This window comes from Thermobia domestica, chromosome 7 (genome assembly GCF_964235325.1).
Source record: "Thermobia domestica chromosome 7, izTheDome1.hap1.1, whole genome shotgun sequence".
Lineage (NCBI taxonomy): Eukaryota > Metazoa > Arthropoda > Insecta > Zygentoma > Lepismatidae > Thermobia > Thermobia domestica.
The window spans coordinates 233,553,736-233,571,111 of record NC_137460.1 but is presented as its reverse complement, the minus strand read 5'-3'; the positions used below and the strand labels follow the sequence as shown (position 1 = coordinate 233,571,111).

At 35.6% G+C, this 17,376-nt stretch overlaps 1 protein-coding gene across 1 annotated transcript in view; it reads left to right on the top strand.

Annotated features, from left to right (window-relative positions):
- LOC145690740 (ninjurin-2-like) overlaps positions 1-17,376 on the top strand; it is a 343,377-nt gene extending 326,001 nt beyond the window's left edge. Inside the window, exon 4 of the mRNA XM_081765933.1 lies at positions 16,548-17,376. Coding sequence (XP_081622059.1) covers positions 16,548-16,718 — 171 coding nt within the window. The 3' untranslated portion in view covers positions 16,719-17,376. The remainder of the gene's footprint in view (positions 1-16,547) is intronic.

Sequence of the window (17,376 nt, the reverse complement as noted above, 5' to 3'; positions counted from 1 at the left end):
ATGAATTTGAAGGAATTTTTACGATTCGAATTTCGGAACTCGAGATATTCGAATTTAAAGTCACCAGGGAAGCAAACTGGTTCGCACTGGTTTTTCATGAATCTAGTAAATTAGACCACGAGAAACATGAATTTGAAGGAATTTTGACGATTCGAATTTCGGAACTCGAGATATTCGAATTTAAAGTCACCAGGGAAGCAAACTGGTTCGCACTGGTTTTTCATGAATCTAGTAAATTAGACCACGAGAAACATGAATTTGAAGGAATTTTGACGATTCGAATTTCGGAACTCGAGATATTCGAATTTGAAGTCACCAGGGAAGCAAACTGGTTCACACTGATTTTTCATGAATCTAGTAAATTGGACCACGAGAAACATGAATCTGAAGGAATTTTGACGATTCGAATTTCGGAACTCGATATATTCGAATTTGAAGTCACCAGGGAAGCAAACTGGTTCACACTGGTTTTCTATGAATCTAGTAAATTAGACCACGAGAAACATGAATCTGAAGGAGTTTTGACGATTCGAATTTCGGAACTCGAGATATTCGAATTTAAAGTCACCAGGGAAACAAACTGGTTCACACTGGTTTTTCATGAATCTAGTAAATTGGACCACGAGAAACATGAATCTGAAGGAATTTTGACGATTCGAATTTCGGAACTCGAGATATTCGAATTTGAAGTCACCAGGGAAGCAAACTTTTTCACACTGTTTGTTTCATGAATCTAGTAAATTAGACCACGAGATACATGAATTTGAAGGAATTTTGACGATTTGAAGTCACCAGGGTAGCAAACTGGTTCACACTGTTTGTTTCATGAATCTAGTAAATTAGACCACGAGAAACATGAATTTGAAGGAATTTTTACGATTCGAATTTCGGAACTCGAGATATTCGAATTTAAAGTCACCAGGGAAGCAAACTGGTTCGCACTGGTTTTTCATGAATCTAGTAAATTAGACCACGAGAAACATGAATCTGAAGGAATTTTGACGATTCGAATTTCGGAACTCGAGATATTCGAATTTGAAGTCACCAGGGAAGCAAACTGGTTCACACTGGTTTATCATGAATCTAGTAAATTAGACCACGAGAAACATGAATCTGAAGGAATTTTGACGATTCGAATTTCGGTACTCGAGATATTCGAATTTGAAGTCACCAGGGTAGCAAACTGGTTCACACTGTTTGTTTCATGAATCTAGTAAATTAGACCACGAGAAACATGAATTTGAAGGAATTTTTACGATTCGAATTTCGGAACTCGAGATATTCGAATTTAAAGTCACCAGGGAAGCAAACTGGTTCGCACTGGTTTTTCATGAATCTAGTAAATTAGACCACGAGAAACATGAATCTGAAGGAATTTTGACGATTCGAATTTCGGAACTCGAGATATTCGAATTTGAAGTCACCAGGGAAGCAAACTGGTTCAAACTGGTTTATCATGAATCTAGTAAATTTGACCACGAGAAACATGAATCTGAAGGAATTTTGACGATTCGAATTTCGGTACTCGAGATATTCGAATTTGAAGTCACCAGGGTAGCAAACTGGTTCACACTGTTTGTTTCATGAATCTAGTAAATTAGACCACGAGATACATGAATTTGAAGGAATTTTGACGATTCGAATTTCGGAACTCGAGATATTCGAATTTGAAGTCACCAGGGAAGCAAACTGGTTCACACTGTTTTTTTATTTGTTTTTTCTTCTTGATTATCGTAAACTAGCAGCGTTCACCCCGCTTCGCTGCGGTCACCCCGGAACGCAATAAACTTTGTTACTTAGATAATTTTTACTTTTTCGCTTTCAAGTGATATGATAAAAACCATAGAAGATTGCAGTAAATCTTAACATTAAATCTTAACCTGTCATTTATGTTAACCCGCCCCGCTTCGCTGCGGTCATCCCGGTGCTGGCATATTGTAAAAGTGTCTGTAAAAATAAGCAAATCAATTAAAAAATTTTAAACAGAAGATTCAAGCTATTTTCCGCTGTATATCGCCTGTCATTTATGTTAACCCGCCGAGTGACACGGTCATGCGGGTTGCATATAAATACGTTTATTTTTACCTATGATGAACTAATAACAAAGGATTTGTACGTTATGGACACTTGAATGGTCAATTATCTCAAGACACTGGTAATTAAAAATTAAAGTGATATGATAAAAACCATCTAGGGTCCAAATCCTAATAACCCCCCAAAAATGAAAGAAATTGGTTCAGCCGTATTAGCGTGATGAGCGGACAAAGGATTTTGTACGTTCTCTTTTATATATATAGATTACACTACGATGAATATTGATTCCAATACTCTCTGTCGATAAGACTTTTGAAATTGAGTACTTGCAAATTTGAAATTTAATATGACATAATGGAGATGATTTTCAGCATAATATTTGAAAGAAGTTCTTTTCCTGTTTCTGATTCATAAAAGGTTTCACTGTTCGTATGCAGAGTAACTGGAAATTCGATGTATTAATTAGAGGGTGTATTCTACAACTAATTTGGAACATTTTTGCCTACATGGACCGAGGGTCGCAAGTGAATTAATTTTGAGGGTTTTTTTTTTTTTTAACATTTGGGGATTTTTTTTTCAATTTTCGGAGCTATAACTAGAGGCTGCTAGTTGTGAACAAAGTGCCTCTTTATGTCTTTTTAAATTGACACATTTTGAGTAGTCGTCGACTGAAATTATACTGTGAACAAACAACATATCTGAAAGTACCATAACTCCTCGGGAAGCTCAAAGTTATTATTATTATTATTGCTATTGTTGTTGTTGTTGTATATCACTACTAGAGTACTGTATTATTGCTTTTGATTTAGATTTTTTGAACAACTACAGGCATTCTAGGATTAGCAATTTGTGACTCAATCGTGTATTTATTCTACTTTCGGGCATGTTGTTTGTTTAGGGTATGGGTATTAACTTTCGTTGAGTCAACAGTTTTTAATGCAAGACATTCAGTCACTTTGTAAACTAATGATAATTTTGCGGTTCTTGATAGGTTGCTTCACATGTTCCTACATATAGATTTGAAAATTACGAATGGCACTTGTTTAAATGCTCATACATCCTCTCTGTATTCTAAATTTATGCATTTTAATTAGATGAATGGCATGCAGGTACAACATAGATATAATATACAGAATAACAAATTACACTATATAGGCTAGGTTTAATGTATAGTAAGTACCAGTCTCAAAATGTTTACAACTCAAGAAAATGAGGATTCAAATCTTCTCGAATCTTGATTAGAGGTTCAATATGTGCGTCAAGAACGCAAATTCTTAAGGGCTCATGTTCATTGTTAACATCAAGTGTATATCGGTTCCCGCACCTCAATAATTCTTCTACTTTTTCTTGAATAGTTTGACATTGATCAATTGCTGGTAATCCTGTTCTTCTACTCGGACTATAACAGTGTATTGGTCTGCAAAGTGCTCTTGCCAGAATGGCCATATGGATATTTGCTCCCCAGCCTTCTCGAGCTATACCTCCTTCATTCATATTTTCGTTAGTAACTACCTCAGAGCTATGATATATATAGTTTAGGAGATCTCCTTCGTTGTCAATAAAGAATTGGACGCTTTGAAGTTCATCTTGAGGATCTGCTCGAGGAGTGAGTATCCAGTTTCGATTTTCCCACATATATTTGACGGTGTAGAGTTGTAAAAAATAGGCGTAAAACTCATGACCAAAGAGAGCAAAGCTAATTGCGTTGAACAAACAGTTACCCAAACCATTTATATGTGGAATTGTGAAATCACTAAGTAAGAAAGCCAACTGAGGGTGTCGCTGCATATGATGTGTATCTCTTGAGGGATGATTCGGTGGAATTTGCCAGCCGCAGATCTGTTCTTGATGTTGAACAGTTTGGAAAACTTCACTAACCCAATGAAGAGTTGGGAGAAAAGCATTGAGATCTTCAGCTGCGTGATGAAAGCGTATCCATGTGAGAGCATCACGAGATCAGGTGTTCAGCTCTTCCAGAAACTGACCCAATGGCTGGGAAGGTGAATGTTGATCTGGCTTGGCTAGTGTTTCAGAGAATGTCACCTCCTTACGTTGTACTTGCGTTCCTAGTGACTCTAAATGAGCTTCAGAAAGATCCATCTCAAGTAAGGAAGGGTTGTGTCGACGAGGCTCCTCGACCAAATAGACATCAAGTTCTTCTTCTACATCTTTAGGGTGTTCATATCGCACTCCACCAATGCCAGGGTAAACGTTCCGAATGTCGATCAAGAACTGTTGAAACATTCGCCGCCAATCTTTTAATGTATAGCCTTTATGATTGTATTTGAAAGGCCTGAGAATATTCTGGAAGTACACAAATTGATCGCAATACGTGGATGCGAATTCGATGAGCTCTCCTTCTTTATTTCTGTATACGCGGACACATTTGATGTGAGGTCTCATTTTTCCCCCACATATTTTCGCAGTGATTTGTTGTTACTTTTACAAGGTCGGACTTATATGAATCCCCTTCCCTCGTGATTTTTACATTAAGTTTTGTAAAGTACTGTGAATGATTTACTCTTTTGTGGTTAACATTGCAATTTTTGGATATATTATTATATCCAGACCAATGATCTGTTGTCACTGTTGATCCTTCTTCAATATTATCACGGATTATTTGCTCCAGGATTTCTGCATTTCTCGTTTCTGTAATTTCCACGAAGCAGTATCCAGTGTCTTTTTCAACAGCACCAACGGCCCACAGAGAATCTCCTCTCAGTTTCCGGCCTTGATGATTTTTACGAGTATACAGATGACATTCATCTATCTCGATTTCTCCGGTGAGTTTTCGCCGCTTACCGACAGCATAACGACATATTTCTCGGAACACTTTTGTCCACTCTGAAATAACACGTAGGGGTAACGTTAGTTCTTTCAAAAGCATCCATTCGTCGTGATTCGTTTCCTTGTAGCCAAATGTAAATGAGATGAAGGATCTCCGTAAATTTCAAATGGGTGTTCTCAAAAACTGTGTTGTGAAGAGGGGAGTATCGCTGTCCACATGGTGGTTTGCACTTTCGCTTGAGACGCTTACATTCTGAACAATTTCGTGATCTGCATCCTTGGTTCGAGCAGCGAAAGCCCCAACCCAATTTCAGATCTTTCTGATTTATGACCCGTAAGTGACTGTGGCACACAAAGCAGGTGAACTCCTCTCTGTACTTATCTTCTGGACGATGAACTAACTGGTATTTCTGCAGAAATTTAATTGCGAACTCTTCAGAATTGAATATGCTAAGAAAGTTGTCCTTTGTCAAGTTTACCAGTTCGGGCCATATGCCCTCGTCGTTCTTTTCTGTTGTAATCATTGGCTTTCGCCACTGCTTCATCTGTTCTTTTTTGTTTAACATAGTATGAATTTGTTGAAAAACCAAACTGCTGCCTGAAATCAATCACCAAAAATTGGCATGCACTCTCAACAACAGGAACAGAGACAAGATTTAAACAACAGAAATTATATACTACCAGGATACTGTAAATATAACAGTTTGTTTTAAAGTAGTTCACATAAACTTCACAATTCATGCAATTTGTATTTAAATATTAATTTCCAGGAAATAACTAATTACTACAAAATAACCTGTAAGTTAGTTACAAATTACATCAAACATGAAGCTGAAACTTTATGTACCGGAAACATTATTTCTTTTCTGCCATCTATACGGCATCATATATAAAATGCTCATATAGTTAATATTTTCCACTAGTTTCTTGAACTCCACATAACATAAGAGTAAAACAAATTATTTTCATATACAGTGAAATTTGTATTAATCAAAACTTAAATAAGGCGAAAATTTATCTATATCGGAAACCTTTTAAAGTCCCAATGGTTAATTTTATTTCTTCCCAAATTTGTACAAAACGGAAATCTGACCCAAACGTGAGAAAATGTTGAATCCAATACATTCAGTTTCATACAAGTTTTACTGTAATAATAATAATAATAAAAAGAAGAAGAAGAAGAAAAAGAAGAAGGAGGAGGAGGAAGAGAACTTTTACTCCAATATATCCAAAGCAGATGAACATGATTACTTCTGATTGATCGTCACTCGTTTTATTCACTTGTAAATATTTCGATCTTTTTAAGTATATTATGCTTAGGTAGTGCCATTTCCTATTTTCTACGTTTCTACTTATGTTGCTTCAGCGTGCCGCTCAGTCAATAAAATATAAAGGAGTACTTTAAATATAGTAGGCTAGTAGAAAAATATATAATAGGCTACGTGCCAAAAACTAAAAAGTAGAATATTCGATAAACAAGAGTTATTTGTTATATACACTACTATTTATCAATAAATCAAACAAACTATTACGATTCGGAAAGTCCTAATTACTACATACGAAAGGAAAAGGGAAACAAATTTTCATGTATCGGAGTCCACAGAAAGGTTCATATCAAAATTATACAGGAAACCGTCGCAACGGCATCCATATTTCAAAATCAAGTATCTTCAGTTTCAAAAGTGTGATCGTCAAATTTATTTCGAATCAATGTTTCTTTAAATTACATTAATACAGTTTAATTTACGATAATTGTCAATAACCGGTGTGAATCAGCTTGCTTCGCTTGTGACTTCAAATTCGAATATTTCCAGTTGCGAAATTCGAAACGTCAAAATTCCTTCAAATTCATGTATCTCGTGGTCTAATTTACTCGAATCATGAAACAAACAGTGTGAACCAGTTTGCTACCCTGGTGAATTCAAATTCGAATATCTCGAGTTCCGAAATTCGAATCGTCAAAATTCCTTCAAATTCATGTTTCTCGTGGTCAAATTTACTAGATTCATGATAAACCAGTGTGAACCAGTTTGCTTCCCTGGTGACTTCAAATTCGAATATCTCGAGTTCCGAAATTCGAATCGTCAAAATTCCTTCAAATTCATGTTTCTCGTGGTCTAATTTACTAGATTCATGAAAAAACAGGTGAACCAGTTTGCTTCCCTGGTGACTTCAAATTCGAATATCTCGAGTTCCGAAATTCGAATCGTCAAAATTCCTTCAGATTCATGTTTCTCGTGGTCTAATTTACTAGATTCATGAAAAACCAGTGTGAACCAGTTTGCTTCCCTGGTGACTTCAAATTCGAATATCTCGAGTTCCGAAATTCGAATCGTCAAAATTCCTTCAGATTCATGTTTCTCGTGGTCTAATTTACTAGATTCATGAAAAACCAATGTGAACCAGTTTGCTTTCCTGCAGCCGAATAAAATTCTTGCAATAATCGAACTGAAACGCTTTGCAGTCCCTCTAGTTTCACAAAGCAAGGGTATATTTGGCATCAACTTTCTTTGAAGGGAACTTTTTCGAGAAAAAAAAATAATAGAAAAATCTGGGGAAGGGCACTTGTCCCCTTCTGTCAGCTAATAAATTATTTCAGATGCTTTTTGCGATGCGTTCAGTCGGTTCCTGAAGAACACAGTTAATTGACAATATTTGGAATTAGAAATTTACACACAGTGGTACTAAATAATGTTATTCACCCTGCATGTACGTTATCTGCATTCTACACTTTGGAGACTAATGTCGCGGCACATTTTCACATCAGCATCGCACAACTCGTTCCAAATTTCAGTTGCCTTTCATTGCCAGCTCGACACCAGCAAAAAGAGGTATACATTCGTATCATTGAAGGTGTTGCCAGAAGATGGCCTAAAGCAAATTGATGTTCTCTGATGTCACATGCGTATCAATCTGTTCAAATTTAGCAACGTAATACGTATCCGCAATGCAAAAGAAGCTAATACGTATGTTCGAATGTTGCTCAATGACGCCTCTCCAATCTTCACACTCAGACAAGACGAATATCAACAATATTATGTCGTTAAACCCTCAATGAGTGTGCCTAGACCTTCACCCTATTAAAACTCTTGTTCCTATGGATATTCACCTTACTTCTACAAGAGTAAATCCGTCTGTTGTAGATGTGGAATCATTCATAATACAGAAACCTTTAAATAAGAATTTTTGTATTATATGTAAGCAGGAAGGCCATAGAACCAGCACAAGTCTAAAACGACCACACAAGCCCAAGGCTCTTGATAATAGAATATCATTTTTGATTTCAGCAACTCCAACCCATTATGAGAGCCATCTCCAGTCTACCCTGATTGCTTCAACACCAGACACTTGTACCACCCCGCAGGATATTCTTTCGATGCCGCAACGTGATTTACTACATCTTCAAAATGTTTAATAACTCATCAAGAAAATGTATGACAATCTCGTTCATCATTTGACACTGTGGACTACTATTCTAACAGCTACGGAGTCCCCAGTTGAAATTTCAAGATTGCTTAGTTACATTTTGAGACATATCGAGCGCAACTCACAGCAAAAGATACGAATGCTTACTTCAACACATGGTAATATTTATACTTCTTTCGATCTGCCTTAAAAAAGAAAAAGTTTATAAAATAAAACGAACTAAACTACGTTTATTTTATTGCAAGTATGTCATTTGTGGCTATAGTCCGCGTCACCTGAATTGGCGTGTGGCATCAGCCAATAAGCTCGCAGTGCACTGTTACTATACTTTCAAGGAGGAATATTAGATTTTGTTCGTATTCATAATAGATTGTGTTCGTATTTGTGGACAATCATGAATGATTATATTCTTCCCTGAAGGTATAGTAACAGTGCACTGCGAGCTTATTGGCTGATGCCATACGCCAATTCAGGTGACGCGGACTATAGGAGCATTTTCTCTAGGGAGCAGTTCAATGAGTACTGTAGCCACAAGAAAGCAGGTTGTATTATCGAACTCATCAATGGAAGAAGTTTTTTTTTCACAGCAGCACCTTTCACAAAAGCATATTCTACAAGTCCATTCTCAGTTCTGCCTTCTGTTCCACTTCTTCAACAAAACCATCAATAATTACTCTGGGTAGAGTAGCATAGACGCTCTTTCCCCTATTTTAGCGGAAAGAATTTGACTTTCCTTCCTTTCTTCCCGTTTTCTTATTACATCGCAATACATTTCTGCCTTATTACATCCTAGTTGTAACTTATGCACTGAAATTATTTAAAAAATCACTTTTGTCTGACATGTTCCAAGAATGTTGTAGTACGTCCTCTGGTATTTGTACTTATAAGACGCACACTTCTCGCATTAACGAGTGTCAGGTGAGGTTACCTTCAACAACTGGTATTACTAACGGTCCTATCGCTTCAGTACACTTTTGAAATTAAGGAAAAGTGAATGTTGTCATTATGAAATTTGGTCATTTACTTCCGAACGACCTGGTATTAAGATCTTTAAACCAGTTTCAAACTTCAAATTGAAACTCTACTTGAAATGTTATGTAATTTCGACAAATTAAGTCTAAAACAAGATATAGCTGCTATGTATTTTATTTGTCTTCTTCAACTAATACTATTAAATACATCGCAAATTCTTGCATAAAAATTAATTTCATCAATTATGTCCAAATTCTCATTGCTTATCATTAATTAACCTAAAACATACCTATTGCAGTAACTTTACGATAACAGTGTTGTCAGGGGCCACGTTTCTGTCAAAGAACACCCATTTTACGGGCTTGAATTAAATAGCCTTTTTATATGGCAAGACTGCATCAACCTCATCACATTTTCGTTCCAATGGATAAATGTTGATGCATACTGTACATATACACAGGAATTCACCCGCAGGAAATGAGTATTTTGCAATATTTATTTTACATTTACGATCATTTCTTTCGTTTCTACACAAAAAATGTTACAAGTTCCAGCACTGGTCATGATCTCGAAAATATATGCATAAAACATGCTTACATTTGTTTCAAGTCTCAGGTCTTTATCATTCTTAAATCAAAAGATACACGCAATCAAACTTTGGGTTGCGCGACTTTAAAGACGAACTGTATATGAAATCTGCAATAAAGTATACTTTTTTAAATTAACAATGAATAATCAAAATTGCTACATTTATGTTCAAGTTATACGTGAACATGCACAGAGTGAAGTCAGTTAATTATGATATTAACACTGTCAGCTGTTCAGGAGTTTCATGCTCGATATCCAAAGAGTATAATCGGATCATAATGAAATTTACATGAAAGCACTGCAAAACATATTATTTCAAACAAAACGTAAGTAAACAAAATTGATACACCTATATTCAAGTTATATGAGATCATACATACAATTTATGGTATGAGTACTGTCAGCCATTAAGCAAGGTTAGGAGACTACTGTTAGATATTCATGAAGTTTATATGGATCTACCAGAAAATTTCTCTTTTAAACTAAAACAGAATTATCAAAAACGGTGATCTTGTGTTGAAGTTATGCGTGAACATAAATATAAATGGCTCGAAATGAGAACTTCCTCCTTTCTTGAAATCTGTTGAAAAAGAATGAAAAATCAAACGTAAACAGAGTTTTAGAAAGAAGGAAACAGATAAAAAGTTAAGTTATAAAAAGAAACAAAAGAGAAAGTGATTACGATATTACATCGTTTGGCCTAATCCTCGTTTCGCCTAACCAATTATCTGACACTTTTATGACAGATAAAAGATAAGATTTGTGTCCGCAATTCTAGGCGAAATAAGGATACTCGTTTGCCCTAATCCTCGTTTTGCCTAAAATGGCGGACTATAAAAAAATCGTGAAGATAAAGCCGGAGGGAAATTTTTCGAAACAAAAATTCGCTACTATGTGAAGAACTCAGAAATACAGATTAGTTTTTCCATAACTAATTTGTAATAGGAGTATTTGCTTTCGGAAGAATGTTTCGACACTTGTTTTACAGTTATTTTTCCGTTCCATTTTGAGAATATTCATGCCCTCACAGAGTGTATAGTGGCTATATTTGAGACGAGAGAAAAACAAGTTACATCTCTTATTAAGTAACTTTTAGTTTGCAGTTTGTTTCCAAATATCTGATGTGAAATGGTACTGCTAATCGGTATGTTACAAGAAATATAGTTTGTATGTTTCTTCTTATGTGGATGCAAAAGTTATTTTATGGTAGGTTTTTCTGATCTTTCTGAGGATTTCATTCCAGTTTTAATGCTTTTCTGAAGTGTTAATGCATTGTAAGGGATCCTATTGTAATTTTAATTCGTATGAAATTGTAAATCTTTCGAGCTAGATCTGACAAAAGATCCCTAAATTTACTCATAACTTAACAATGAACAACTGTAATCAAAATGAGTGATTTGTGACAAATCGCTCCGCTGACAAATTGCTCTTCGGATAATTCCACAATCCAAAAATGTCAATGTGTTACTAAAGAAGAAAAAAGAAAAATATATTTCAATTCTTATTATTACTTTTGAAATTACAACTTTTGAGATGAATTTCCACTCGTTTCACATACTACCGGGAACGTCCATAACATAAGTCTCTGAGCTGTACAATGAGATTGAAATTCGGGCTTGTCATTGGTTGTTTCAGCAGGAAGAAGTGGAATGTTCCTCCAAACAGGTGGTAGCCAACCGGGATCTGTTACGAGGATGATTGTACTGCTGATACACTCCATTTCCACTCGTGTGACGGAAATAAATAAAAATATAGTTGACTTTGGAGATCTTCGTATTTCGATACAATAGAGGTGCATAGTGCATATACCAAAGGTCCAAAACATTGCTTACAGAAGAACACTAAATCAACATGGAGTCTCCATTATCTTGTACAGTTCCAACCTGACATGATTTCGTTGGACTGGCACCAAATTATAGATTACTATCTGTGTGATGAGATTGAAATCGAGACTCACCGCACCATGCTACTCGTTTTTATGGTGCAGTCACGGCATTCTGTTGCCAGTATAATACATTAACCGCAGTGTCGTATAATGACAAGTGGTAACCTCTTGGGTTATCGGCTTCTGAAGTCCATACGGTGAAGTGAACGTTGTCTACTAACTATCCGGCTGAACCCCTTATTCAGTAGGATGGCCATCTGGGCTAGGGTTTACTGGTGTTCGATGCAATAAGCAAAGTTATGAAAGTATTTATACGTTGTTCTCTTATGATGGCACCCGAAATTCCCTCTAAATATCACTTTTCCTTTGTAATATCATACATACATGGAAAATTAAATAAATTAAATACAATATTTTGTTTCCAATTGCAATAGACCAAATTTGTAATATTGTTCTCTAAGAGTTGTGATATCCCTAGCCATGCGTTGTATCAGTTATTCAGTTACACATTGTATAAAATAATGCAAAAGCAAACTCCTTGTTTATATGAAATATATTATTATTTTATACTCAAAATATGTGAGTTTTCTTTTACATCGTTAAACTACTGTAGATTTCCAAATTATGCAGATTCAATATTGAAACCGGAAGTATAACCTCCACCAGCAATAGAGTGATAATGTGACACGTCCAATCTGATTATCGGAAGCTGAATTCTTATCAAAAATGATTTCTCGTTATCTCTTACTATTTTTAATATTTAGGAATCAATATTGAAAGCGGAAGTTGTTGTACTTGGTCTTAATTTAATAGAAGACTCAAGCTGAGATGAATTCTATTCTTAAGATTTGGAATGCACACAATTATTAATATGTAGGAATCATTATTGAAACAGGAAGTTGTACTAGTTCTTACTACTTCTGGCTTCAATAGAAGAATGAAGCTCAGACGAAATCTACCATTCCATGCTATGGAATCCTTACCATAAATCGTTTGGATCGATAGATAACGTGTCGATATATATATATATATATATATATATATATATATATATATATATATATATATATATATATATATATATATATATATATATATACATGGTCATGGTAAATACATAAAGGAGTTTTGGTAACCCTAACTCCTCGAAAATAGTTAATATAATATTAATATTAAACGAGGATATTTTTTCGTCTAAAATGGCGAACACAAATCTTATCATTTATCTGTCATAAAAGTGTCAGATAATTGGTTAGGCGAAACGATGATTAGGCGAAACGTGGCAACACGGTGACTACAATTAGAAAAAGAACATAAATATGTGTAAAGTTACAAACATGAGGAGAAAGAAATCATGTGAAAGTGGTTTCGATAAAATAAATATATTGAAAGAGTGCTGAAAACACTGTCGGGTGTAAAAACTTAATTAATTTTACGTGATTAATTATCCTTTTTCTGTTTCATATATACTCGTACTTATATTTTCTTCTTTTTACATTGACTTTTTTGAAACGTTTTTTTTTAAATATTTATCATTTGTCATTTGTTAAGACAATGAATTTGTAAAGCAAAAAAGTGCTATGTAGAAGGAGGATGTTCTTACAACATAATTTAACCAAGGTAGACGCACCTACCTTTTGTTCGAGCAGTTCAAATCTGGAAACGGTTAAATTACTGGAATTATTCACGGTATAAATGATGGATAAATAGAAAGACGGTAAGAATGGTAAGCAGATGGTAAGTATGAATGATATAGAGCTCGTGGTGTCCCTCAGGCGCCAGATCGTAAATTCTGATGAGACGTTGCAAATATGGTTTTTAACTAGCGAGAACATGATGTAGGAATAGACCTTCACGATAACGGAAAAGGACAAATATAACAGGAGTGTTGGGCATGAGATGGGACGAGACGAGAAATAAGATTTTCTCCTTTCGTCTCCTAAATTTTGGAGATTTTTGTCTCGTCTCGTTTCGTAAATTTATCCACAAAATTTGTGTCATATTTTTTTTTCTCTTAATTTCATCTAGAAGTTATCAGAATTTTTTTGCAAAAAAGAAAGTTCTTTAGTTTAACGTCCCACGATTATGCCCTTTAAGCTAAAGGAGACAGATGATTAAAGCAAGTAAAGGATGATGGAATAATTCATGGAATGAGAATGTAGGAGGGAACGGGTCTACCCCGAGAAAAACTACAGGGACGATATTGTCCACCATAAGCTACTTGGGTGGGGATCGAACTAGGGACCTCATACATCAGAACTAAGCGTTTTCTCACTGAGCCATCGTGCCCCACAACATTCTTTTGCATCACGAAAGGTCTACGAAGGAATATGTAACAAATGTGAACCACGCCTATGATTGGAGTACCTTTTGTAATGTCTTGCGTATCTTTTAAAGTTGATAAATGCACTTCATTGTGATCGAACAATCAGTTCGTCTGTTTATATTTTCTTCACTATTATTCATGTAACATTAGATTACTGTTTCAGAGCTAAGATTTAAGGAGAACTAGTGATACACACAAAATTTGGGAGGTTTCTCCTCTCGTGTGGAATTTGGAAAAGTACTTGCCATCTTCATTCGTTTTCAAAATGAAAATCGAGACGAGACAAGGAATTTCTTTTTGTTGTGGACTATACTCTACAGGTGTAGCAAATAAGTTGTAATGACGAGGTAGCGACATAGAATAAAATAAGTGTTAGCAGTGGAGGAGTGACCATGAATGCACAAGTGGTATACCTGCAAAACAATGATCTTGCCTTTCAGCACTATTATCAACACCAGCTGTCCGTCTGCTCTTTGTTCCCTCTGTGTTCTTTATTGAGAATGGGAACAGCAAACGGATCATCATAAAGTATCCAGTAGAAAATGACAATGACACTTACGAAACAAATAATTCCTATTCTCTTGTTTATTTTTCTTAATTTCTTTCATGTGACGAATTATAAACAACTAATCTTGTTTGTCAAAATAGTTATGCTTTTTATTTGTTTCGTAAAATCTACATAATACATACTTATTAACATTTTCAATTCACAAGTGAGAGACGCGCACTCATAAATTTTTGTTGGGATAAGTCCAAACTTTGAGGACAATATTAGAAGCCACTACATCTACGTACATAGGCGCCGAGTTTGGGGGGCAGGGCACTTTTGGCCCCCGAATATTTAAATGCGGGGTCCTTGTTCCCCCAATATAATCCAGTTGAGGAAGAATTAACAAAGAGGAGCAAGAATTTCTGTCCTAAATTTTGGCTTGCCTTTAATCCAATATTAGGAACAGCCTTGTTATTCGATAGAAAGCGTCGTTTTCGAAACGGTGTTTAATATAGCACTGACGCTTCAACCAACACTATGGCAACACTGATATGACAAGTGAAGATCAGTGTGGTGCAGCGAAGTTTCCAGAATTTGAACTTGAATTTGTTTTAATGCCTTTAGACAAATTTGACTTCGCTCATGAATTTCGCAGAGGAGATGATGCAGTGGACAAAAATCAGAGGAATTGGGCCTTTATCAAGCAGTTGATAGAAAACAGCTGAATATAATTATATATTTATTCATTGTTCCTTCCCCCCCCCTAATAATTTCTTCAAGTCGGTGCATATGTCTACGTAGTATTGAACGTGTATTATTGTGCACTCGAAAAGACGATAAGTAATTGTAAAATATTTTCATCTATATTTTCAGGAAAAAAATGATAGAACTAGGTTGTTCTTATAAGAGTACAGATGAAGTGTAAGGTCAAATTTTCATGCTACATCAATCATTTCCCTGTTAAATAAATATAGTTTTATTGAGAAAGTGTACAAATGTATTTTGAGTTAGGAACTTTTTAGGGAGAGTCCAGACCCGGTAGAACCTCCCGTGGGTGCGTCCCCGACAAGTGAACTAATTTGTTTCAGAATTTGATTTTGTGTTATACATACTGAACATTAATATTAGCTACTTCTTTGGTGCTGTTCCACATAAATCGTTGAGTACCAGAATATCAATCCTTCTTCTAAACGACTTTCAGTGACGGATTGTGTTGCACATAAGATGAGAGGTATCTCTTTAATTCGAGACGAGACTAGAAATATGACGATTCTCGTCTCATTTTCGAGACTAGAATCGAAACAATAGAAGAAATTTTTCGAGTCTCTTGAGCAATGCTAGTTAATCAAAATTTCAGAACATTAACTGTTTTGAGTGTTAGATTATTCATAGTATAAAAACTTCAAATTGATGAAATGATTCTACGAACATAGTGAAGGACAAATCAACGTTTAAAGTTACGCAAATCATTCAAAATATACTCCAGCACTAAATATGATTTAAATGTTATATTATCACACACTCCGTGGAGTTCATATAACGTGGAACTATCCTAGTAATTCCTATATTAAATTAAGCAAGAAATCAGGTTATAAATTTTGTACATGAATTTGGGAAACGAGAAGAGAAATACTTCCCAAGAATCCACGAAACGAGACTTCTACGAGAACAGGATAAAAGAAACCTTATGTTTCTTCTCGTGGACAACTTTAGTGACGGAAAAATGTGTTAAAAGTGCTTTAAACTTTCATGTTTGTACTATAACATTACTTTCAATTCCTGCTAACTTTATTTCTCTGCAAGAGCTTCACGTGCAGCCTCAATATTTATTTGCTATGAAATGACTATCTTCCGCTGCTGAGATTCCAACGCTTGTCATCAGAAAATAACAAATATGCTTCAGCGTCTTCTCGCTCTTATTAAATTGGTTTCTGTTAATGATAGATACATTTACATTTTATTTGTAGTTAAGAACAGTAACGAAATCAACAGTTTTATCTATAAATTTTAACGATTTCTCTTTGGACTCTTATTTGTAGCTGTTACAAGGAGTAATAATAGCGTTTCTTGGCGCCCACTGCAACATCAACAAGATTGAAAAGCAGAAACGAGCCAACTTCTGGAACAACGCGTCGCTTGCCTTGATGGTCCTCATAGTAGCAGTAAACATCATCATCTCTGCTTTCGACATGAAGGGTAAAGAAAAGTAAGATGATGCAGCAAGATTATCCGAGACAACATAGTGTTGAAGTGTTTAAAATGGCTACGTAAGCTCAACTAATAAAAATAACTGTGGTCGTGAGTACATCCACATTCATGCATTCCAGGGACGGGCATTTTTCTAAACGTTCACTCACACTGAGACTCATCTTTAAATAACAACGATGCCCTCACACTCAGCGACACGCAAGTTCACTCAACTCACACTCAATTCGTTCAGCCTCACCTTTATCTACACTCTCACACTTACTCGTCTACCTCAAGCTTCCACTCACTCGAGCGCAGTCTCAAATATTATCATTGAACTCAACCTTGCTCAACTACCTCACACTCGCACTCATTCGCTCTCACTCTCAAACATTATCACTGAACTCATCCTTACTCAACTTCCTCACACTCACCCTCACTCGCTCTCACATTCAAACATTATCAATGAACTCACCCTTAGTCAAGTACCTCAAACTCACACTCGCTCGCCCTCACAATCATTATCAATGAACTCACTCTTATTCAACTACCTCACACTCACACTTACTCGCTTTCACAGTCAAACATTATCAGTGATCTCACAATTACTCAAATACCTCACACTCGCTCTCACTCACAAATAATTCTCTTCCATAATCACCCTTATATCATGCACCAAAA